The 15,261-nt window shown below is 28.7% G+C and overlaps 2 protein-coding genes and 1 long non-coding RNA gene across 8 annotated transcripts; 1 reads left to right on the top strand and 2 right to left on the bottom strand.

Annotated features, from left to right (window-relative positions):
* Positions 1 to 195: 195 nt before the first annotated feature.
* LOC724872 lies at positions 196 to 4,494 on the bottom strand. Of its 4 annotated transcripts, none has more exons than XM_026443241.1 (3): positions 4,286 to 4,494; positions 4,038 to 4,218; positions 196 to 520 (listed from the first exon to the last, which is right to left on the bottom strand). In XM_026443241.1, exons 1-3 carry the CDS (start codon positions 4,455 to 4,457, stop codon positions 298 to 300), a joined length of 576 nt encoding a protein of 191 aa, XP_026299026.1. In that variant the 5' UTR covers positions 4,458 to 4,494; the 3' UTR covers positions 196 to 297. The 4 variants fall into 4 exon arrangements, with proteins under 4 accessions (XP_026299026.1, XP_001120083.1, XP_016769950.1 ...); XM_001120083.5 differs by lacking the exons at positions 4,038 to 4,218; positions 4,286 to 4,494 and adding exons at positions 1,078 to 1,281; positions 1,502 to 1,973; XM_016914461.2 differs by lacking the exons at positions 4,038 to 4,218; positions 4,286 to 4,494 and adding exons at positions 1,078 to 1,274; positions 1,502 to 1,973.
* LOC409525 (oxysterol-binding protein-related protein 2) lies at positions 4,472 to 10,427 on the top strand. 3 transcript variants are annotated; one of them, XM_006562499.3, is made up of 10 exons: positions 4,474 to 4,610; positions 4,728 to 4,998; positions 6,266 to 6,464; positions 6,536 to 6,645; positions 7,513 to 7,671; positions 7,997 to 8,197; positions 8,390 to 8,579; positions 9,297 to 9,413; positions 9,505 to 9,722; positions 10,020 to 10,427. In XM_006562499.3, exons 2-10 carry the CDS (start codon positions 4,964 to 4,966, stop codon positions 10,120 to 10,122), a joined length of 1,332 nt encoding a protein of 443 aa, XP_006562562.1. In that variant the 5' UTR covers positions 4,474 to 4,610; positions 4,728 to 4,963; the 3' UTR covers positions 10,123 to 10,427. The 3 variants fall into 3 exon arrangements, with proteins under 3 accessions (XP_006562563.1, XP_006562562.1, XP_016769947.1); XM_006562500.3 differs by lacking the exon at positions 4,728 to 4,998 and having other exon boundaries at positions 4,472 to 4,610; XM_016914458.2 differs by lacking the exons at positions 4,474 to 4,610; positions 4,728 to 4,998 and adding an exon at positions 5,026 to 5,202.
* A 1,573-nt stretch (positions 10,428 to 12,000) lies between these two features.
* Positions 12,001 to 13,099, bottom strand: LOC113219037. Its single transcript, XR_003305432.1, has 3 exons — positions 12,981 to 13,099; positions 12,675 to 12,911; positions 12,001 to 12,597 (listed from the first exon to the last, which is right to left on the bottom strand). It is a non-coding gene; the product is annotated as an uncharacterized LOC113219037 (long non-coding RNA).
* Positions 13,100 to 15,261: the final 2,162 nt, after the last annotated feature.

The raw sequence follows: 15,261 nt of genomic DNA, 5'->3' as shown, positions 1-15,261 counted from the left end.
TTACATTTCCATCGTATCCTTATCTCGAGAAAACGTCACGTTTAATCGTTTTAATATAATGCGAGAGTGTAATTTCTTTGTTTCGTTCGTCGAATCGAGTTTGTTTTCACTTCTAATTTCGCGTGAAAGCTCCAACAACGCCCTGTGCCTTTCAAACTCAGGGAACGAGGGAAGAAAATAGATATTCGCCCACACTTTGTGCTCAATGTAGAAACTCTAGGTTTATTCGATTGCACGTGTCGTTACATATCAAGCACAATGAACGTTGGGAGGACAATATAACGAGGTGTTGTTTCGTTATTTGACACGGAGAAGTTCGTTGATGTGACGTCTCTCGTTCTTGTTCAGCAAATCAGGGACAATCAATGTCTCCTGCGGTATCCCAAAGCTGAATACCCGGTCGATCCTGACGCTATCGATGGCGAACATCTGCATCATCGCGAAATGCATGATGTTGCGGTTCATTTGACGTCTGATCTGCTTCCTGGTCTTCTGTACACGGTGCCGGCAGATCACGTAACTTTTAACAGATTAAACGTTTTATAAACACTAATAAACACTAACAATGGAATAATCGAGATTTTTTTTAGAGAAAAAAATTTAACGTTCCAAATAAATTTCTGAGTTGTTGAACAATGAAATGAAAAATTTGAAAAATTTCAAATTTATTTCAAGAATTAGATTCTTTTTTAATATTTTTTTGATAAAGTAGTCTTTGAAACTTTTTACAAGTCATTAATTCATTATTTGTATAAGTGATTTCATTACATATTCTTTTAATATTATAAAAAATTATAGAAAAGTCATTAATTCATTATTTGTATAAGTGATTTCATTATATATTCTTTTAATATTATAAAAAATTATAGAAAAATTGAAGAATTTGTCTTTTATATTTCTCTTATTATTGTACATTTACTTAATTTTTATAATATTTTAAAAACTTTCACTATTTAAGATTGAAAGGGAAAAAATTTTTGTTTAACAGCTATAAAATTCGTCTTAAAAATGAAATACAGAAATTAAAAAAGGTATATTGCATTTTATTTAGTTTTGAATGAATGAAATAATTCTTACTAAGGAAATTTTTTAAGAGTGGTGTAACTTGGATGTATGGAAACATCGCTTCTGTATAATTCCGGATACAATTTCATGTGTTTCGTTATATATTTCTTAACACGTGGTTTCGTTTCATTTTCCTTTTTGTGAATCTCATTCAATTTCTTTTGATCGTTATTATTTTCGGCTGTCCCCTTCTGATTAATCATTTTGTCCTATAAACTACAAAATATCACACAAAAATATCGATCCTTTATTATAAAAGACGATTTATCCATCAACGAGGCTCAAGTGCAACAAATCAAAATAATTCCAAGATAAAAGTGAAAAAAAAAAAAAAAGAAAAAATATATATTCTTTCCGACAATTTTCCGAAATATTTTTTAAATATTATCCCTCGATTAGATCAAAAGAAATTAATCACGATTTTAATATTACTCACGTAAGAAAGAAACTAAAATTTTGGAATAAAAAAAAATGTGGAATGAACGAAACGTGATGATCGCGATAAACGCGAAACTTGGACTGGAGAATTTTTCGATTCGGCGAGTCTGGCTCGTCTCTCTGTTGGATCCGACGAAAGTTGGCCGATCTGTAACGAAGTGAGCCCCTGTGCCTCGTACGGATATCGATTTGGTTTCCAGGTGAATCAATAGAGAGATTCGGTTCATTCTTATTGCGATGGGTTTGTCTGTAGATGTCGGACCATCCAATTCACCACACAGATCCATTAATCCATGCTAATTAGCCGCGAGAAGATTATGCGGTAACCTTAGGAATTTCCTGGGAAAGCCTGGATAAAATTGTTCTCGAACGATCTACGATGATTTAAATTACATTTGTAAGATAGATGATCGTTAAATCGTTAAGATATTTGTTCGAAATAAGTAAATTCGATCACTTTGCGAGAAATTATAATAATTTTGACGAATTAATAATTATATATTAAATTATAAAAAACTTGTATATCGTTATACGAAATAAAAAGTTTTAAGAAATATTAATAGTGCATGTTTATTATTTAATATTCAATGGAGACGGATTTTTTTAGAATAATTTTCTGAATTGCATTTCCAATTATTTTATATATAATCGGATGATACTTAAGATGAATAAACCTTACTTTATTCTTTTCCATGTTTTGTGTACATTTGATATGATATACTTTAAAAATAATATCTTCTTTTATATTCAATAGTAAGTTATTTATGCAGCAATTCAGTATGATTTCTGCATATGTGTATATATATGATCAATTTCCAGATTGATTTTCTTATTGTTAATATTTATATGTATAAATTGTTACATATTCATGAACTGAAGAATAAAGATATCTGTTTTCAGTCAATCACACTTCACGTCACTTGTCTTTATACAGGCTACACATTCTAATGCACTTAAAGAATAATCATAATCTTGCTTTACGATTGTGCAACTCCCAAGAATTTCAAATGATTCGATTCCTTAAAATAATTTGATAAAAAGAAACAAATCATTTGCGATAAATTGTAAACTACTTTTTACAAGTTTTACTTAGTTTTACTTTTTACAAGAGAAAAAAAGAAAAATGTAAATTGTCTTCATAAATTTCCATTTTTTTAAAAACAATTAAAATGATTAGAATCTCTCTTTGAAAGTTTCTAACGACTTGTATGAGGTTAAATTTCCAATTCCACAATTTTCACTTCATCTCTACTTGTTTAATTCAACAAAATCAAATTTTGTAAATCTAACATCATCTTCGCAAGCAGAAAACAACAGAATTTAATTAACCGCCATCGTATAAGCCTATTGAAATTGCTTTCAAGAGCTACATCGCGTGCCATTGTTGGACGAAATAGACGCGGAGCACGAAGGATATTTATCGAAGGACTATCGAGTCCTCCAATCACTTGCAATGGGATGTTATTGCGGCCCACTCTTGAAGCGATGAAAATTCTATCGCAATTAACGTGGACATGTCGTTAACAACTTCGTTACCGCGTCGATTAAACGGTGTGCATCTTCGGTAATCGGTGTGTGCACCAATCGATAAACGTGGAAAACAACTTGGCTCGAACTCTTGCCCTTTCGTCTCCACGCGTTAAACGAAATTTCTTTGACGCCGCGCCGTAATTACTCGCTTACTCGAAAACCGAGTGCTCGAGTTAATCGAGGGACGTTAGGTTAGGAAATTGCGAGGAAAAATTAACTTACGGCCGAGTTAATCAGGGGGACGAAACTTATTAAAGTTTTTTTCTAAAAATTTTTCTTTCTAAGTAACGAGATATTCGAGAGCAAGAGTATAAGGATATTATAAAAATTGAGTTGCGTTCTTTCTTCATTTCAATGAAAATTTGGTTTGATTATTAATATTAAATAAATAAGTATCAATATTTTGAAGATGTTCCATGAATATATTAATATCTCGGATGAACGAACTGCAAAATTATGAATATTAATTCTATAAAATTTAAAATAAAAAGTTAATATTTCAGGTAAAATCTAACTTGAAATCTAAAGATAATAAGTAAGTAACTTTGTATGTAGATAATTGGAATAACTATAACGAAACGCTACAAACCATGGATCAATATTGTACGCTTTTTTTAAGGAAATTATATTTCGATATAACGTGGCGGAAAATTACGTGCTCGTTAAATTATGAAATACAGATTTCAAATATTTGGAAAATTAATCACAATACAAAAATTTAGATCATGTAAGAATTAACTACATGTATCTATTATTAATATTTTTTGAATAGATAATATTACTTTACAATATCGAAAATACAATAACTCTCGAAACTAAAATTTAGACTATTTATTTTCCTCCTTTTTCTTTTTTTTCGTGTAAGGAATATTATTTACTTCTAAAATTCCTCGATATAAAAAATTAAATTCCTATTACTGACTTTTTCTCACATAAACCGATTAAAATAAACATCAACAATCTAATTCAAAACAACTTAATATAACAAAATTCTCATAGCTTACCAGAAATAACAGAGCAACGAATTATTCCAATTAAAAGTTCCTTCCTTTTTTAAAAATTTCCATATATATCTATCCTTTTCGATCCTCGTGAAAAGAAAAAAAAAGAAAAAAAAAACATTAATTCCACGATTCTGACCGCGTTGAAAATTCAAATTATCGTTCGCCCCGCGCATGCGCCTACCTGGAATAACACGTCCACAAGTAAGGGCCGCAATAACCATGCTCGAACTTATTGATATTTTACGTACATTTGAGAGCGCGACACGAGCGAGACAGTTGCACCGTGGACAGGTATACGCTCCACACGCGTGGGAGTGGGATACGCATATGGACAAGAGGATGCGCCAGAGACCTCGTCACGCCCGCATGCCCAACGTGTGCAGTGTCCGGGTGTACAGCTGATCGCCGAGTTCTGTACATTCCCAACGCCAACGAGAGCGCACTGTGACGCGATTGATCGAGCACATGATCGAAGGTTATCCTGTAATCACAGTTTACAACCGATTAATCAATATACGAATATCGTGTCAATAAGGAAATCCTGTAATGCAATGATGTTGCGGTGATAGCCAGGTGTGTACACGTTTGGAGCACGCGAACGGTGCACTCTTCGTGTTTCACCCTCTCCCCACTTTTCGCCGCTCGTTTCATCCGTGTGTTCGTTCACTCGTATCGTATTCTTTGTCTAAGTCCGTCCCATCCGTGGGATGCACGTTGTGCGAGAAATTAATTATTAACACGGAAGAGAGGAAGCCAACGATGTGGCGTGCATCAGCGCGTCTCGTGGACCTTTGATCCCTGTCGGGTTGTGTGGTTGGTCGTGGCGTGTGCTCGTTTTAGAGAGGGTGGATCGAGAGGACGAGCAGATCCAGGAAGCCAGTTTTTTTCGAGGATAGCACGGTTGCCCACGCTCGACAGGCTTGTTTATGATGGCCAACGAAAAGACACAGAGACCGTACAGGTGCGTGATCGTTTGGTCGTTTTTCAGGGATCAGAATGGTGGCGGGGTTGAATGAATATTGGAAATTCCGAGGATTCCGATTGCCGGATCCACGAAGCCGATTTCTGCGAAGCACTTGAAGAGGATGATGAGCGATTTTTACGATCTTATTAAACGTCTCTGACAATTGTTGCTTGATACCAAATGATTATTATCGGTTGAAAAGTATGAATATTGAACGTGATGAATTATATCGTTCCATTCTAGAAAATTTAATTTAAGATTTGTTATTAAATTGCATTATCATATCAATATCAATAATTTTAATGCTATAATGGAAAAATTGAATTTATATTTTGATAGTATGGTAGTTATTTTGAATTCTTAAATTCAAAATAAAACTTATAAAGTATATTAAAAATATACTTAAAGTAAGAATTAATAGTAAGAATAATACTAAAAATAAGAATTTTGGTAGTAATATTTATTGATATCATAGCAAAACTTTGATAATAATTTCAAAACTATTGATCATGATATTAGTTATGCAGTAATGAGTACAGTATATCTATTTTTAGAAAGTTTAATCTTTAAACTTAACAAGTTATAACTTTATATTTTATCAAAGTTATCAATTTCAATCAAATATCATCAAAATAAAAGATCAAATATGGATTTGTCATCTTATTATTTTATAGTCTGCACTTTTTGAGATGTTTCTTAAAATTTTTTAGATATAACAGCAAAGAAATCGAATGTTTCTTGAATAAATATTGACTGTAATTTTGATCGATTATAATCGTCGAATTTTGCCCGATTATGGTTTCAAATGACGTAATTGACGACCATGTTCGGTCAGATTGTAGCTGATTTATTGATCCCGATTAAGTATTGTTACCAAAACAACTAGTTTATAGGGCAATCGATTACGTTTTGCGCATTGCTCCATGTATATTTTTTAATTTCTTATTTCTAAGATTGAGCAGGACTATCATTCTCCCATTTTCCAAATTTTCTAAATAATCAAATAGTAATCAACAATTACTTTTATATTTTGAAAGATATAAATTTATTGAATTATATTATATCATTAATATTAGTATTAGAAATTTTTTGAAGAATGAAGAAATAATATTTTTATATTCAAAATGAATATAAAATATACAATAAATGTGATTGAAACGATAAATTAAATGATCATTAAAATATAAATATTATTAACATTGCTTGAATTAATCAGATTATTATTTAACCAAAGTATTAAAAGTATTATTTTTTTTTTTTTAAGAACAACGTTACCAGTACCAGGTCATTCGGAAGTAAATCTATGCTCGGTGTTATCACTGGGCAAAGATCTTAGCAAGATCACTATGCCGGTCATCTTCAACGAACCGCTTTCTTTCCTTCAACGTGTAGCCGAATATATGGAATATGCTAAATTGCTTAAACAAGCTGCGCAAGAAGAAACTCCAATTAGAAGGTTACAGGTAAATTTTTTTTTTTTTAATCGAAAAATCTTTTTTTATCTGGAAAACAATTTATTGGTCGATGGTTACAGTACGTCGCTGCTTTTGCTGTAAGTGCTTTGGCTTCAAACTGGGAAAGACTTGGCAAACCCTTCAACCCAATACTTGGAGAAACGTACGAACTGGAACGTGAAGATTTCCGGTAAGTAATAATAAAGCTCAAGCCACTGGAAAATTCATAGTTCTAGTATGATGTAAATGTTGAAAATAATGATTTATTTCATGATAGATTTTGAAAATAGATGTAGATTTAGAAATATTATTAAAGTATTGATTTAGTAATTTGATAATTTTATTAGATAATAATAATTTGATAAATTTTGCAATACAATATATATATTTATTAAAAATAATAGATATATTATCTTCTTAAAATGTTAATTTATATTTTTTTCAAAAAAAAGAATAAACAAAAACAATTGGAAATCATTACTCTTAAATAATTTCTTTGACTTTTAAAAATATGATCTAAAAGTATTAATAAATATAAATTTCTTTATTCTTGAGAGAAATTCTTCAAAAATAAAATATTATATAATTTTTATCATTGAAGTAGTTGAAGATTGCTTCTTTATCGTGGCAGTAAAGCAATTACCATGGGTAGATAGGCACAAAAAGGGTCACAAACCAGCGGATCAATTTACCCCTCTTGCATTTAATCTTTGGAAAGGGTTTCTAAGAATAGAAAATAAGCTATAGACAAACAATGTAAAAATCGATATAATCGATTTAATCATCAAATGCGAATATTTATGCAAGTATTTTTTTAATAAATACATGTGTAAAGGACATATGAAGGTTAATTTTATTTTCCTAGAAAAGATTAATATTATATCATGTTGTATTATCTTGCAATATCTGCTTGTCAAGAATAACAAAAATAAATTAATTATCACTTTTTTAGAGAATAATAATAAGTATCATTAATAAATGCAGATGTCAGATTTATCTCGTGCTAAGAATGCGTTAAAAAATTAATGGAATATCAAAATTGCAATTATCATTTCAGAATAGTTTGCGAACAAGTATCACATCACCCACCGGTATCCGCGTTCCATGCAGAAAGTGATGAATTTGTATTCCATGGCACTATACATCCAAAATTGAAATTCTGGGGCACATCCATAGAAATTCATCCGAAAGGCATTGTCACTGTTGAACTTCCAAAGTAAATATATTAATTTTTCAATATTCATAATTCTTTATTATGAAAATTACTATTATGAAAACAAAAATCAAAATACAAAAAAAGTATATAATTCTATTATCTTCTCCTTTATAAATACATCTAGAAAATTCTGTATATGAGCAATATATTAATAAAAATATAAAAAAGAAATTAAACATAAGAATTCTAAAAATACATTAGAAAAATTATAAGAATTAATTGTAAATAACTGTATTCAAATAACGCAAAAGCAAAAAGAGTAAAAATATTCAAATGGTCATACTAAAATCCCATTATCAATAACTATTTCACATATTGCACGCAGATGGAAGGAAGCATACACTTGGCAAAACATCAACTGTATACTGCATAACGTGCTCGTTGGTCAATTATGGATGGAACAGCTCGGTTCCTTGGAGATCAAACAAAGTGGTGGAGCGAACTTGAAGGCAATTCTCTCCTTTAAGAGTGCTAGTTGTAATGGAAAGGATCTTCATCGTGTAGAAGGCTTTATAATGGATCAAGAGTAAGCTGGTAACAATTTATTATCACTTGAATTCAAAAATATAATAAATGATGATATAATAAAATAAATATAATAAAAATATAATAATATAATGATGAATATAATTGCATACAAAAATATACATGAATTTTAATAATTCTACAAATACATTAATAAAAGATGTTTTAAATATTTAATATATTTTGTGTCTAGAAAGAGGAAACTTCTGTTTCTTTATGGAAAATGGACAGATAGAGTAAAAGTGTGCGATCCTTCCTTGTACGAAGAAGCGTTGGAGAAGGTGAAACGTGATGCGAAGAGTCCTCAGGGTAGTCCTGGTCACAAGAAGGTTCTTGCAAAACTGCACAGCCTCAAGGTTGGAGCTTTCAAACCTTCTCATCAGGTATTTGGAATGCTAATTGACTTTAAAATGAAAATAATAAAAATAACGAATAGAAATAAAGATTAATTTTAATTTTGATTCTTTTATACATATATATAAAAAAAATAAATAAAGTTTAAATAATTACAATTAAAATATACAAAATAAAATATTCCAATTTATGTAACTGTTTCATTTGTTTGATTTTATAAATTAAGGTAAAAATTCCGCTTTCCATTCATCTTTTTGTACTTCAACTTTCAAGTGGTTGTTTTAAAAGTGAACTATATATAGAACTTTATATTTTATCTCTATTTATACCTACCTTCATTCATTAAAGCTTTGCATATTCAACAACTTCAACAAGTTCTCTTCATGAAAAAAAAAAAAAATTTCATCATGAGAAAAGTAGCAAATGTTTTACATAATTTATGAACGATCTCTACTTTTCTTCTAAAATATATTAAAATTTTATAATCAAAGATGAATAAAAATTTATATTAAAAGTCTTTTTATTGAAAATATCAGAAATAAATATCAACATTTGAAATTTTATTTTTAAACAAACTAAAATTAAAAGATAAAAAATATTTATAAAATTTTATTAAAATTATTTTTAAGAAAAATATTCAAACTTTTATTTTAAAAAATTTAAATATTTATTTCTTAATAAATAATTAATCCTAATTACATTTTTGACATCTTAAAACTTTCTTTTTATTTTTTCAATTGTTTAAGGATGCAATTGATGATCCATCAGCAAGTATAGATGGAGATGAAACTCCAACGATCGATGATATTCCTGGATCAATTACTCTTTGGGAAGCTACTCCAAGACCATCTAATAGTTCAGAAGTAAATAAAAATCTCTTTGTTATTTTTAATTATGATAATTATAATTTTATATTATTAAATTATAATTAATATTTATTCGATCGATTTTCAGTATTATCAATTCACAACGTTTGCAATGTCGTTAAATGAATTGACATCGGAAATGGAAAAAATAATATGTCCAACAGATTCGAGGTTAAGACCGGATATTAGGAAATTGGAAAATGGTGATCAAGATGGAGCTGCGGCTGAAAAGATGAGACTTGAAGAAAAACAACGGGAAACACGTAAATCTCGAAAGCATAAGAAAGGAGAAGAATGGACACCTAGGTAATAAATAATTAAAAATTATTTAATTAGTTTTTTATGGTTATTAGTATTAGTATATTAGTATTTTATTTTTTTTCGATTTTTATCTATTAAACATTTAAAACCTGAAATTATTTAACACTTTTACAATATAACAATTTATATATATATAATAATTTCTTATTTGCATATATAATAATAACATATATAATAATCATATTTTTATTTTATCTCATGAATAATATTCATTATAATTTTTCTTCTCGATGATACTACAGATATCGATTATCCGTTATATAAACCTTTTATGTGCCACAGGTGGTTCCAATTAGCTATGAATCCATACACAAATCAAATGGATTGGTTATATCGCGGAGATTATTGGGATCGTAACTACAGCAACATAGAAGACATATTTTAATAAACGTGGATACCCTTATTCGAACGGAAAAACTAACAAGTAACGAAATATACTGTTCTCATAAGGAATATTTATACAAACAGAATTAAATTGGTTGCTCTTTAACAATGACATAGCATGAATTTTGTATCATTGATCGATTTGCAATTCTCAAAACGATTTAAAGAAATACTTGTCATCATCGTTATAGCTATAAATAACAGAGAAACAAACAAATATAAAATGAAAACGTAACGCGTGCTTTTCTAAAGATTCATGAAAATCTTATAAAGAATAGGAAGAGAAAGCGAAATATAAAAAAAGAAATGCTTTCTTTCTTGTGACATACAAATACCATTGTGTTCCAGTGAGATGAGATGTACAATCGATCAATGAGACGACAATGCGAGACGCGATACTTCACACAAACAGATCTTCCATCTTGAGGAGAAAAACTTTTGTACAATATACAGCTTTACACAATATTACATATATGTGTCTCCTCGATAGTGCAATCCTAATATATTGTACACACAAATATTTCTCAATACACGAACATGTTCACAGATTCTTTCGAAGCGACCAAGAAAGGAATTGTTATTCAAACTATGCCATAAAGAGATGAAAAATTATTAAATCTCTCAAATCCAATCTTCTGTCGAAGAATTGAACGAGTAAGCTTACCTCGTAGAAAAATTCCGTATGCAGGTCGTACGTGCATAGTCTTTTTTAGCTAATTAAATACGTACCCTGGTACTCAATCTGCGAGTACCATAGTAGAGGTTAGGTAATGAAACGAGCCAGATGAAACAATTTCTGCTGGTTGTTGTTCGCATGCGAAATTTATCGCTGTAATCGCGGCACCACGCTTAAATATGGAATATCGTGTAACTGCAGTTTTGTAGATTTACAAATAACACTTAGAAATCAATGTCTGTATGAAATGTCGCGAAATAACGAACGAACTTTATCACCCAAGCGAACTGACCGGATGCTTCGCCATGACACTTCGCATGGCTAGGTAATTTTCATGGCGCGAAATTTAAATTACAAAGTCCATCGTAACATTGTTGCTATAATCGACATTTGCTGTATATACTACGGTGAAAAAATAACAAAATAGTAATTTTTTTATAATACACAAACAAGTTAAATATATATGTGATATGACAATAAAGTTTCGAGAAAATAAATTCATTTAAAAATTATATATATCTTAAAAATTCATATATGAAAATATTTAAAATAATATTTATTAATATATATAATATTTTTTTTAAACAAATTAATAAAATAATCAATTTTTTTTGGTATTAATGTAATAATTACAATGATTGATAATACAAATTATCAAATATACAAATTAATAAAGTAATGATAAGATTATAAAATATAATTTTTCATATTGAAAAACATTCTCAAAATTCTCGAAATTGAATTGTTACATATCACATAAACATACAAAATGCAACATATAAAAATCACTTCTATTCGATTTCCAGAAAAGCCATCGGGAAATCGAAATATTCTTTCTTATATACACATTCGTTTTTATGAATTACGCGTAGCCACGAAATCATTTCTGAAACTATTTTTATAACAAAGAAAGAAAGGGATTAAAAATCAAGAATCCCGTCATCTTTCTTATATATATATCGTTAGTTTGACTACTAGATTTCTGTACATACAGCGACTGTACTATATATACTTGTATCTAAAGATTAATGATTTAGAAAAATTTTGAGCATGAGGTGAAGAATTTAGTAAATGAGCGGTTGCTTATATATAATAAATTAGCTCAAATAGTTAGTTCAAATCTTCAAAAAAGCTTTGCAACCACGCATCGAACGAGCAATAAATTAATTAGTAATCGTTGATGTTTTTCATATTGTTTATAGCTTTTGTCGGATAGTTTACATCTTTTTAGATCACCTGACTCAATTTAGATCTTTCTTTCATAATAATAGCCAATTATACGTATATATAAAGATTTCTTTATTTATATTAATTAATATTTATTATTATTTCATCACTTTTCTATAAAAGTTCAAAGAGGAAAATTATAAAATTAAAATTTGCTTGCATCATTTTACTAACTTGTTTGTTGAGGAAATTAAGAAAATGATAAATGAATAAAATCTAATTATAGAATTTTTTAATTAACATTATATTTATCTGTGACAAATAAAAACTGCAAAGAAACTTGTATACTTATAATTGGCTAAGCAATAACCTAATATTTATAATTTAATCCACCATCTAGTTTAGATAATTAGATTCAAAGCTTAGGAACAAAATAAATTAGATAATATTTGATACTCAATGGTGCCAATGTAAAAATATTACATGCTAATTATCCCAAAACTCCTCTGTGGCATAGAGATTCCTTTTCTTGAATGAAATCAATAAGTAACAGTACAATCAATGTACTATGGTTGGTTGCAATCCTTTCAGCAGTCTGTATCATCATCTGGGTCAGTAATGTTTAACAATTACCTATAACAAAATAATGAGCAACTGAAAGAAACAGATAATATAATAATTCAGTAAAATTTAAAACTTACTTAACTTACTCAACTTAATATTTCAATAATTTCTTTGTCCAGTTCTTTGTCTTTTATTCTCAGTTTTCCTCTTACTCATTTAGATCCATAAAACAGCTGTCTGATCCATGATAAAGTCAGAAGAAAAAAAAAATATTCCTTTCTTCAAATATATAGGGTATTTATTTGACCAGTGGAATCAAAAGAATTATTGAAATTGCGGATCAATCAATGATAGAACAGAGATATTGGCCTCTCCATAGATCACTGTAAACAAAAATAATATTATTATTATGTGTTTAAGCTTTTAAATTCATTGATAAGATCTTTAATTACCTTTTGAGAAGGGATTCAGGAAATGAAGTACTCTTATGCCACCATTATTTGGCCTCGAAATCCATAGAACTTTTCCATTAGAAGACAATAGGCTGAAGACCCTCATGCACACCTAGATTTTAGCTCAGCTTAACGTGTAAGTGTCATCCGGCTCGTGTTAGTGACCGCCGTTTATTAACGATTCGTTTACACGAAACTATGTGGACATTTAGGCCAGTACGAGTTTAAAATACGCTTCTGAAATACTGACATCCATCGAATCTTAAAGTTGTGAAATTGTCTAAATGTGTTGCTTTATATAGGAAAATCCGTATCACGAGTAACTTTTGATGAGAACATTTGTCATAAATTCAACATTAATCGATAGATGTACACGTGTATTTCGAAGTATATGTATGTATATTTCATAAAATGTTCAATCTAATCACAAATTCATTATATTATTTATCGATTTCGTATATCATGATCGATCATTCTTGTTTATGGATGAAATTGAAGATGATCGCGATATAATATTGTAACTTGTTGAGAGAATGGTATATGAGGAAGTTTGTAAATATATCGTTGCTTTGTGCAGAATCTAACTTGCTATTAACTATGTCTTATAGAATTTAATATTATCTCTTGGACGGCAGAAAACGTAATTTATAATCCTCGTTAATGTATATTTCAAACATAGTCTCTATCTAAAATTGTATGGTATTATACAAGAGTGATATTAAAACAAATTACTTAAAAAAAAAAAAAAAAAAAAAAAAAAAAAAAAAAAAAAAAAAGAAAAAAAAGAAACAGCCGTCTGAGAGTTAAGAGATTTCTTCATATGATTAGTAATTTATTATGCAATTAAAGAAATTTCTGATATAATTTTAGAGTATATGACAAATATATGGTTATCTCTATATAAAATGGTATTCTATATGTAAATTTAAGTTTGAAAAATTGGTACATATTATTTTATAAAATTAGATATCGTTAATATTGCGTTGAAGGATGTTGAATGTTGAAATTTGTGATGATGATTAAAACAGTTTTTTAATCTTTTTTCCGCAGAGAAAACGAGATGTACGAGGAATGTACAAATGAATTGATAAATATTTAACTAAATAATATGTTTAAAAAAAAGAAGATGTGATATTTATAATAATTAATTTAGAAGTTAATTTTCGATCAAATGTCAATTGTTCGATCATTGTCATTCAGAAGAAATGAACATTATTGATCACTGTCAATAATATAAAGTTTTTACATCATAACATGCATAAACATGAATTTAGTATCAGTATTATCGCGAAACAAAAATGTTATGCATAAATTTTACAGATATGTATCATTGCGTAATAAACATCTTTACGCTTCCACGTAACATTTCTGACGATTGTTCTAACCCATTTATCATGAAAGTCATTAAATATATTAAGAACAAGAATGATAAGTATACTCTTTCAAAAATGCCAATAAGATTTAGAAGAGGTATACCATTGAGCTCACGAGCTGTAGAATATTATTGTATTTATGTTGCATAGGCAAATGTATGTATCTGTAAATAGATAAATAGATATTAGAAATAAATGTTGTAAAGAAAGATATACGTTCCTTTTATCACAAAAGCCTAAATATATTCTAGTTTAAATTCAATACTAGAGACAATATATAATATACAACATATAATAAAATGATATTGCAAGAAAATGAATTGTTTTTTATTCTTATAATGACATTGATATCATTCTTTAGATAATTTTTGTAATTTTTTTCATAAATTATATATTTGAAGATTAAAAGAATTAATTTTTCAAGCTCACTTTTAAATATTTTGAAATAATATAACCAAAGTTTTAACAGAAAAGATTTCTTCCAGATACCTAAGTTGCTTCATCAACTTTAATAGAAACGATCTGTGCTGAAACAATTGTGAGCTAGAATGTCTGACAAAGCTCTTAAAAAATGTGGGTGAAGCAGACCCAGATTCCTAGAGAATTAATATGTACTAAGCGGAAACGATATATCACGGTTAAATTAAATTAAATGAAAAATCCATTAATATTGTCGACTGACGAAACATTTTAAATCTTAAAAAATCATTTGTAATCTGATATGCTATTCACAATTCATTATAAATACTGTTAAAAATGAATTAAAAATATTTGTTAAAAGTTATAACATTTACTCTTAAAAATGCTTCAAATTATATATTACGATTCTAAAAACGTGTAAATTCTAACTCTTGAGAGATTTCATTTTACAAATTTTATTTTAAATATCGTTTTCATTCAATATAATT

Source organism: Apis mellifera, linkage group LG10, assembly GCF_003254395.2.
Source record: "Apis mellifera strain DH4 linkage group LG10, Amel_HAv3.1, whole genome shotgun sequence".
Lineage (NCBI taxonomy): Eukaryota > Metazoa > Arthropoda > Insecta > Hymenoptera > Apidae > Apis > Apis mellifera.
This window is presented reverse-complemented; position numbering and strand designations above follow the sequence as displayed.

Bases quoted from the DNA above. Each gene is read 5' to 3' on its own strand.
- LOC724872 (XM_026443241.1), bottom strand. From the start codon at position 4,457: ATGTACAGAACTCGGCGATCAGCTGTACACCCGGACACTGCACACGTT. The intron at 4,219-4,285 runs GTACGTAAAATA...GTGTTATTCCAG, and splicing joins CTCGTGTCGCGCTCTCAAAT to GTAGGCGCATGCGCGGGGCG. The intron at 521-4,037 runs GTAAGCTATGAG...ATCTGTTAAAAG, and splicing joins TCGTTGCTCTGTTATTTCTG to TTACGTGATCTGCCGGCACC.
- LOC409525 (XM_006562499.3), top strand. From the start codon at position 4,964: ATGATGGCCAACGAAAAGACACAGAGACCGTACAG. The intron at 4,999-6,265 runs GTGCGTGATCGT...TTTTTTTTTAAG, and splicing joins AAGACACAGAGACCGTACAG to AACAACGTTACCAGTACCAG. The intron at 6,646-7,512 runs GTAAGTAATAAT...TTATCATTTCAG, and splicing joins CTGGAACGTGAAGATTTCCG to AATAGTTTGCGAACAAGTAT.